General features: G+C 34.9%; 1 protein-coding gene across 1 annotated transcript; it reads right to left on the bottom strand.

The window, feature by feature from the left end:
* Positions 1-692: 692 nt before the first annotated feature.
* Positions 693-4,044, bottom strand: LOC120356295 (presequence protease, mitochondrial-like). The gene is given in 2 exon segments (XM_039445213.1): positions 693-2,047; positions 2,049-4,044. Coding segments are annotated over 2 exon segments (3,048 nt in total). The 5' UTR covers positions 4,035-4,044; the 3' UTR covers positions 693-985.
* Between the last annotated feature and the right edge of the window lie 6,221 nt (positions 4,045-10,265).

Raw genomic sequence — 10,265 nt, 5'->3', positions numbered from 1 at the left:
TTCACAAACATTTTCACAATCTAAAGATTTATACAATTTTTCAAATTGTATCTAACTGAAAACCATATTTTCTCAAGTACCAAGAGACAAACAATTACACAATTTAAAGATTCACAAACAATTTTACAGTTAACAGATTTAAACAATATTGTAAATTCTTCAAATTGTTTCTTACTGTTTATAATTGTTTCTTACTGTAATAATTTCATAATTTAAAGATTGACAAACAATTTTACAATCTAAAGATCTAAAGATTTATACAATTTTTCAAATTGTATCTAACTGAAACACCACATATTATCAAGTACCAAGAGACAAACAATTACACAATTTAAAGATTCACAAACAATTTTACAGTTAACAGATTTAAACAATATTGTAATTTCTTCAAATTGTTTCTTACTGAAATACCACATATTCTTAAGTACCAAGAGACAAAAATTTCATAATTTAAAGATTGACAAACAATTTTACAATCTAAAGATCTAAACATTTTTGTAAAATTTTCAAATTGTATCCAACTGAAACACCATATATTATCAAGTACCAAGAGACAAACAATTTCACAATTTAAAGATTGACAAACAATTTTACAGTTAACAGATTTAAACAATATTGTAAATTCTTCAAATTGTTTCTTACTGAAATACTACATATTCTCAAGTACCAAGAGACAAAAATTTCACAATTAAAGATTGACAAACAATTTTACAATCTAAAGATCTAAACAATTTTGTAAAATTTTCAAATTGTATCCAACTGAAACACCACATATTCTCAATTTACAAGAGTATTGTAACGTAATAAAAAGATTTAATTAGCTGATTTAGTGATAAATCATCATATGAAATAACTGAAGTTTTGATTGCATGAATGTAAATATTGAATAAGAATAATCTAAGTATTGAGAAAAATTTGAACATAATATTAGAAAAACAAGATAAGATTTGATGGATGTTGAAATCATCATTATAGCAAAACTTTCTTATTCAATTATTTGCCACGATTCGTTGCTCCTTTTTAAAACATTCTTGTTCAACGGTCCAATCACTGCTCTTCCTTCGGGCAGATTAGAATCCAAATTGAGATATTTCTGAGCAGCTCTCATGACATCTTCTTCAGATACATTTATTAAGGACGTCCTGTGCCTTTGCAATTTGTCATCACTGAGACCAGAGATGAATGCCGAGAGACCTTTGTTACCTGGTGGCACTGGTAGGTCAAGACTTTTGAATACACCCAACTTGGCTTCTTGAATATCGTTCTTCGAGAATTCTTTCTTCATCAACCAAGTCAGAGATTGATCAAAAACATCAAGACTTTGAACTGGATTTGGATCTTTATATGAGAAAAAATTGATGACACCTCCATTTGTGATTCTGCATCCAGATCCATAAGCACCTCCTTTTTCACGAACAACTGGTAAGAGATACTTAGCTGATAATAACTGGCACAAAACCCGCAGTGGAGCAAAATCACTGTGCTCAAATGGAACAGTTACACATGATTTAGCTGCGTAGCCTATCTGGAAAGGAATCACGTGATGTACTCCTTTGTTTGACGAATCGGCAATCAATGAGTCGAAAGTCTCGTAATTAGATTCTCTGAATGATCCACTCAAAGCGTCACAGAATGATGAATGGTGTTTTAATACATTGTCTTCATCAGGTGGTGAGAAATTTAAAGCTGTTCTCAATCGCTCCTTATTGAGAAGTTGAGATGAAATTATCCTAATGAAATGAAGACTCTCTTCAGGATCACTCTGAGCTATTTCCTGGAGTTTCTTGACATATGTTATACCAGACGAAAGCTCCTTTCTTTGAAAAGCTGGGCTTACAAGACTTGATGCTAAGTTCATTGAATAAGCATGACCTTGATCTGCAATTCCATTGAGGCAATCAGCTGCTAGAATAGTCACCAGGGTTTTGAATCGTTCTGCTTGATCGACCGCCATATAATGAAAGAGTCCTAGCCATAAGCTCAACATCTCTTCAAGATTTCTATTCAAACAAAATGATGAGAACATTACAGATTCTTCAAACCCTCCTAACATTGTTCAAGCTTTCTACAATGTTGTGTGAGAAGTTGAACGATTCAGAAACAGATTTAATAAGAAGGTCCATTTCCCTATAATCTTTCGAAGCTGTGCCCATTTCGGTGGCCACATGGCAGAATAGTGGAAGCATTAGTTTACATTCATCAGACAAGTGATGCGCATTGATTAGCCCACGCACATACACCAAACCATTGGTTGGCTGCAAACTCATTTGGACAGGTACACCAGACAAAGTTATATTTTTCAAATCAACTCTTTCTATTTCTTTGTTGATGTCAGCCATGGTTAGAGTCGGAAGAACAGAGACATCATCCTTTTTATCTTGATGATCTTTCAATAACAGGTTTGTACTTCGCATAGCTTCAATATCTTTTTCCTCCAAACTTTCAATCTTTGTTTTGAGTAAATCACTTTCTTCTTGTTGAAGAATAGAATCAAAATTTTCTTTCGGGGACATTGTGAGAATCAAGCGATGTGAATTATTCTTCAAATATTTTTCAACAATTTTCTGTAGGTATTTTGAATCATCTGTCATATCCTTCTTCAGTGAAGTTAAGCGGTCGTTGACGTTCAAGAGGGTATGGACACTGCCACCATGATTCCAAACAGAGTTCACAAAAGTTAACATCTTTATACCAAAATCTTCTGATTGATGTTTGATACTCAATTCAATGTTATGAAGAATACCTTCTAATTGTCTCTGATCAAAACCCTTCTCTATCACCTCCTCAATGCTTTTATCAAAAGTATTAATAGCCCAATCAAAGTCTTTATCATTCAAGCCTTGTAGAGCTACATTTAAAGCAGTAGTTTTGGTGAAATTGGTGAATCCCGTGACTGGGTTGAACCCAGATGCAATTCCTGGTTCAACAAGAGACTTGTAAAGAGCGGAATTGGGGCCATCCAGTAGTAGAGTCGAAACTAATTCTAGAACAAAACATTCTTGAATGTCTGTTATATCACAACACGCATGACTAATATCGATATATGATTGTTTTTCTGGGTCTGCCATAACATCTTTTTGACAATAGATATGTTTTCTTTTAGGTTCTAGCCATCTTGACTCTGACGGTACCTCACTCTTTTTTGACTCAACTTTGTCTACTTTCGAAAGATATTCCTCATTAATGAATCTGAGATTATGTCTGAGCGGGAAGTTACCATACGAATAAAATCTGGCATTACTTGGATGATAATAATCAGAATAGAACCTTTTCAGATTATCATATGTTAATGAAGGTATCTTCAGAGGATCACCTCCACTCACCACACCGTATGTGTGACTAGGCATTAGATTGTTGAGTACATTCATGTAGAATACATTAACATTTTCTGAAAAAGCCCCTTTCATTTCATTGAAAACAACACCTTTGAAAATAATGGGAGAGTTGGGGTCATCAATAGTTTCATTCTCAAGTCTCCAACCCTCTTGTAGGAAATCTAGATTTCGAAGCTTTGGTCGGAAAACTGCATCCAAGTAGACAGACATCAAATTTTTGTAATCGGAATTATTCATTGTGGAGAAAGGATAGAAAGTATAGTCTGGACCTGTGAATGCATTGATGTAGGTTGCTTGAGACCGATTGAGCATTTTCATGAATGGGTCACGACAAGGATATTTCTCACTGCCACAAAGCACCAAGTGTTCCAAAATGTGAGCGACGCCAGATGAGTCGAATGGAATGGTTTTGAAGCCGATACCAAACACATTATTACTATCTTCTCGTTGCAAATGTAAGTATTCGGCGCCACTCTTCACATGTTCTAGTTCTATACACTTGAGGAACAAATCGGGGACATCGTATCTCCTCTTAACAATGAATCCTTCTATACAGTCACCTTCAGCATATACTTCACTGTTGCTCCTCTCGGCGTTTTGTGCAGCAATATGACTTTTCCTGATTGATGTAAGCGACAACTTCGGGCTGCTGCAAAACCTCTTCAGGCCTCCAACGTTGTTCAGTAATAATCGCATCATCTTGGTCGATTTTCTGCAACAGAGAATGGAAGGGGTAAAATAAACAATTGATAACTTTCGTGGTAGCCTACATAAAGTATTTGTAAAGTCATAAAATAACCTCAGATTACAATATTTTAGAAGATAGATATCCCCATATGACAGTTTATAGTGAGTTCCAAGTTACAATGGCAGTGAAATAGGTTAGCATGTATTAATTACATTCTATAACCTACAATCAAAGATTATTGTAATAAAAAATAGGCCTATTACTATAATAAAGATTATTGACTGTGATAAGAAAGATATTGTGATGGGTGACATATTCACATGTGGTAGAAATGGCAGTGGAGAAATATAAAAGAACAGTGTGATCTATTCTCTGCCTTGCCACTGCCTTCTATAGAGGATAGCTGATACCGGTATATCTGATGTAATATTAACGATTCATTCTTGTTTGAAATAATCAATCATAGGCTATTTTATATGATTTATAATATTTTTCAATGATTTAATAAAAAAAATCCACAATTGAGATTAAATCATTTGTTAATTATGTTTCTACATTGTTGAAAAACGATCTAGCAACTTTGCAGAGCTGGAAAAGGATAGCGCTATTTGCTTTGTCGAATGGCAGACAAGGATAGCAGCACCAATTTTAATCAAATACTGCCATTATAACATGAATCTCACTATAGACCTGGTATAACCTAGACTTCTGTTGCATAACAACTTGGAGCTCAACGGTTATTTTTTGCTTAATGTTTTCTTAAAAAAAGGTTACTGTTTGCTTAATGTTTTCATAAATAAATATAAGCTTCTTTAGCAGAAAATATAATTATAAATAAATATTTATTTATTATAAAATACTATTATAATACTATAATATTTATTATAAAATAAATAATGCAATTGATTTGGATACTATACGTATAGTGACGTCCACGTTATAATGGCTGTAATTGATTAACAATGGTGTTGCTATCCTTGCCTATCATTCGACGAAGCACATATTAATATCTTTTTCTATCTCCGCAACGTTGCCAGATCGTTTATTAACAATGTAGAAATATAATTAACAAAATATTCAATCCCAATTATTGAAATTTATTATTTAATTAATAATTGAAAAAATATATTTTCTATTATTTAATTAAATAAGAATAAACAGTTTATATTGGATCAGATATACCGGTATTAGCTATCCTCTATAGAAGGCAGCGGCAAGAAAGAGAATTGGCAGCGCTATTCTCCTACCTTTCTCCACTGCCATTATAACGTGGACCTCACCATAGACTGTTCAACTATTATATTATATCAAATGCATGAATATTAAACTGTATTTGAATAAACATTCTCAACCAAATTCTAATATATAATAATATTATTATGAATCTACTATTAACACCTATAAAACTACATAGTTTTTAAAACACAAAGGAACACATATGGTCATTTTGACCGATAAGCTCATATTTAGACTTTCATGGCTTTTCGTCTGGTTTTGAAGACGTTTTTCATGAAATATATCATCAAGGATCAATGTGATTAGTAATACTGCTAGGTTCCAGGGGTGCACTCATGCTGGAATGCTGGTTTCCGAAAACAAATTGTATAATGTACAACCACGTAATGGTAATCCATGTCCAATAATAAATAATGATTTTGTATATTATACACATTATTCAGATTATATTTACACATTATTATCGCCATTATTATTATTATTATTAGCGTTCCTGTTCTAGATTATTTACAAGAAGGTGGGATATGTAGGTTAGCATACTAAATAAATAAAATATTCATTATGTATCAAGACTCCATGCCTTAAACTGATTGTTAATGTGCGATATAGGTATGTCTATAGTGGAGGGAAAGGTACTATGATTGGCTGGCTTCACACTTAACCAGTTCTGCCACAACAACAGGACAAAAATGTGAATCCGTCAATCTGACCTATGTATTCCTATAGGTGTTAAAGTAATCTTCTCAGTGTAGCTTATAAAGTCTTATCAAGTATTCTTAACAATAGAATTAAGGCCTACACAGAACAAGTGCTTGGAGAATATCAATGCGGATTCCGACCAGAAAGGGCAACAGCAGATCAAATCTTTACAATCAGGCAAATCGCAGAAATGTTTTATGAGCATGACCTGGATTTACATAATTTATTATTGACTTCAAGCAAGCCTTCGATAGCATAGTGAGAAGTGAGCTATGGAAAACATTGGAGCAATACGCTTACCAAAAAAGCTCATTAATCTAGCAAAATGACAATGAGTAGGACTGCAGCAATGGTCAAAATTGGTAATAGAAGGAGCAGCACTTTTGAATTTAACACAGGTGTCAAACAAGGCGAAGGACTATCTGCAATCCTGTTCAATATTGCATTGCATAGAGCTATTGAAGGATTAGACAGGGGAAATATTTTCCACCGAATGTATCAGGTATGTGCATATGCGGACGATGTAGCAATAATTGCAAGAAGGAAAGATGTTCTACAGGAAACGTATTTGTTGCTATAAAGAGAGGCGAATAAGATTTGCTGGATAGTGAATGAAAGAAAAACGAGGTACATGAAAATATCAAGTAGTCAAGCAAGAAGAGTTCCACAAAACCTCCAAATTGGTAATAAGATCTAAAATGTAGGAGCATTTATTACTTGGAGCCTGTTGATATGTTAACATTAATTCATTCCGTTTTGGTGAAGAAGCTGTTGCGTAGTTAATAAAAAAAAGAAGTTTTGGAAGGATGGATCTCAATTTTACTTGAGAGTCGTTGTCAAGGACTGGGGTCTCCAGATAGGCAGTGTCAAAAAAACTTCTGTCACATACATTAATAAATGTAAACCGAAACTAGTTGTTCAACTATTTTAAAGTTTTTTTAAAGAATAGAGGGTGCTATAATATTTATTTTGTTTTATTAATTAATAAAACTGCATGGCTATTCATGTTGTGGAGGTGCAAAAAAAGGACTGCTCCCTCAATTCCCTCAACGGGTAGAGTGGTCTTTCAATAAGTTTGCTCTTCACAATTGCATAGAACCTGGAGTTTGGTTTGCCTCTCCTTGGGAAGACTGTTGAAGAATTTTGTAGCTTCTCAACACACGCTTAACTTGACTTACGCAACAGCTTCTTAACCTAAACGGAATTGAATTATTCACATATCTGTATAGTTGGGAGCCGCCTATTGACCAGGTATGCAGGAGACTGTCTAGAGTAATCTACCTGTTGAGAAAGCTGAGAAGCCTCCTGAGTCTCAAGAGACTTCTAATGATGTATCATGCGGTGTTTGGCAGTCGTGCAGTATGGAGTTCTTATCTGGGGATATTCTCCGCATGCCAATGACATCCTGCTTCTTCAAAAGAAGTTACTGCGGATTCTTACCTACAGTGACTTCATTGCCCATTGTCATCCCATCTTCAGAAGCCTGAAAGTGGCCTCACTGGCCTCACTTACTGCAGTGAAGATAAACAGGGGTAACATGATGGCCCATATGAATAAAACAGAGCAAATGCTAATGAGCAAGAGCATGGAGCATAAGGTTTTGCTCATAAGCAAAAGGTAGAAGCAAAAGCATTGCTCATTGTTATATGAATAAGCTTTACCTTTTACTTTATGCTCCTGAACTCTGGAGCAAATGCTCACGTATTTTAGAGATTTTTCATCAGCTGATTCGCTTTTGTAGCCTTACTTTGTTTTTATAGCTCACAGGAAGCGCTAAATATGCAAATAGGGTGCACCGCTTGTGTTGGGTAGTCTGCTCTGTTTTCTATTTATGAATAGAGTTTTAGGTTAGTGAGTTTAGAATTTTAAAATAATAGCGTGAAAAAATGTCTCTCTATAATAATATTCAGACATTGCTACACTTTCATCTTCTTAAATACCTATTTCCTATTTTGTGATGGCTATCTTTATAACAGGTAGCTTTGTATTTATTCTTTTGTAGGAATCATGGTGATATATATCATGGTGAATCTAAAAAGAGTTTTATAGCTCTCAATATTGGTGTGATCGTATTGGTATAGTTCCTCTTCCTTATACGAATTAGTTGAGCCATTTTACTATGAGCAAAAGGTGATAAGTTGCTCTAGACTACTCACCTTTTTTGAAGCATTTGCTTCAAAAGTTGAGCAAATGCTCTAGTTTATTCATACAATTTTGAGCAAATGCTCAAACTATTTTTTGATGAGCATGAGCAAAAGGTTTTGCTCACGTTTATCAATAGAAAATGAAGCAAATGCTCCATATTTTAGAAGTATGAGCAAATACTCAACTTTATTCATATGGCCCAATGAGTAGGTGTAAGGGGCATTCATACGGTACCCACGGAAGGCTACAGTTGGATATTCCACGCTGTAGGTTGTCAAAAGTGAAGAACTCTTTCCAGTGTTGGCACTCAAAATACTCAACTAGCTACCGGGCTCGGAGAGGGATCTTCCCATTGGTGTGTTCAAGAAAAGGCTGGCAAGGTGGCTGATTGAAAGAAGCTATACAGTATCAGTGATCTCCTTGGGGATAGCTTTGAGGGACTGTGATGCCACGCCATCTTGATTCTCAAGTTTAAAAGTTTTTTTTATTTCTTTTTGACGCGATCTATCCGGGAACACCTGGCTAACGATCAAGACTTTGGATATAACCATGGAGAAACGATAGCATAAGTAGATATCCCATGGTATAGGGCGTTCTGTCGCAACTTTTACTGTTATCCCAAGCCGATAGTTCACATAGTTCTTTCCTATGCAACTGTGTGACGCTGGTAGTCTTTCAAATTGTGCCGTTCATACACTATCACCCCAACAAAACAGTAAAATTTACAATAGTCGACAGTAATCGGCTTGAGATAACAGTAAAATTGCGACATAAATTCCCTATACCATGGATATCTACTTACGATATTGTTTCTCTATGATATAACATATCAACAGGCTCCAAGTAATAAATCCTCATACAATTCTTTCAAGCTTATCGGTTGTGGGTGGGTAAAGCCCATACTGAACAGGCGAAATTTCGGTTGCACTTTTTTCTAGTTACAGAACGCAAAGCCTCTTATGGTGGAATTCCGCGTGTTTTAGTTTTCCCCATAAAAGGCTGTGTTCTGTAAAGAGCGGAGAAAATCCTATTCCGTCCGTAAAGTATGGACCTAATAGAATGAGATGATTGAAGGTTCACGCCACCAGCGAAATTCAACCCAAGGTCTATAAATACAGGTCATGACACAATCCCGTGATGCATTGCAAAATCGCTATTTTATGGGGTTCTAGTCCACCACTTTCAAGTTTATCAGCTGTTATCATTATAGATTGAACGGCATGATGTGTTATTTTGTTATATTGTTCAAGAATATTGCTTGGCTTTGAATTGTAAAATAAATTCTTCACACAGAATAAAATATTTAGATTCCAACTAGGAACTGAATTGTTGAGTTGTTAGATTGGGAACTTCAAACTCTTTTTGAGGTTAGCCTATGAATCATAACAAGTTACAAGAATAAAAACAATATTTAATAATAAAAATATGAATTATTGGAATTTCATTATTAAAAAATCGAAAACCTGAATTTACATATTATCTGAACCAGAATATTGTTTTTAAAAAGCATAATGCATGATTTTGTTATGAGCAGATTGGAATATTTCAAATGTACCGCCATAAAGACCCCACATAATGGCCGCTCCATAAGGAACACGAGTGTCATGACCTGTATTTAGAGACCTTGTTCAAAACCAAGACCAGGTACCGCTTGCAGACTGAAGGGTGCAACGCATATTGTGAGGTCCACGTTATAATGGTAGTATTTGATTAACATTGGTGTTGTTAACCCCAAGTTTCGATAAAGCAGATAGCGCTTTCCTTTATAGCTCCAGAACAAATATATGAAAAATATATTTTCTTGACGAATATAATTTAATTGATTATTTCAAACAAGAATGAATAGTTGATATTACATCAAATATACCGGTATCAGCTATCCTCTGTAGGCAGTGGTAGGGCATCTTTCTCCACTGACATTATAACGTGGACCTCACTGGAATCCATTAGACTAATCTGGCCGGCAATGATAAAAACCATACCTACTTAAGGTGCAATTCCTTAGAGGCGTGTCGAGACGCGCGCTGCTATAAGCGGGCAGCTCGAGACGTGTCGTTTATAGTCACGGCTAGAGCACATAACCTATGAATTTATTAGATTCAATGACTCATTGGTTATTATGTTGTATGAACGTTAGCCGACAGATGAATTGAAGTGTGTGG

This window comes from Nilaparvata lugens, unplaced genomic scaffold, assembly GCF_014356525.2.
Source record: "Nilaparvata lugens isolate BPH unplaced genomic scaffold, ASM1435652v1 scaffold6420, whole genome shotgun sequence".
In the NCBI taxonomy this organism is placed as follows: domain Eukaryota; kingdom Metazoa; phylum Arthropoda; class Insecta; order Hemiptera; family Delphacidae; genus Nilaparvata; species Nilaparvata lugens.
The sequence above is the reverse complement of the archived record's forward strand: the minus strand, read 5'-3'. Positions and strand labels throughout refer to the sequence as shown.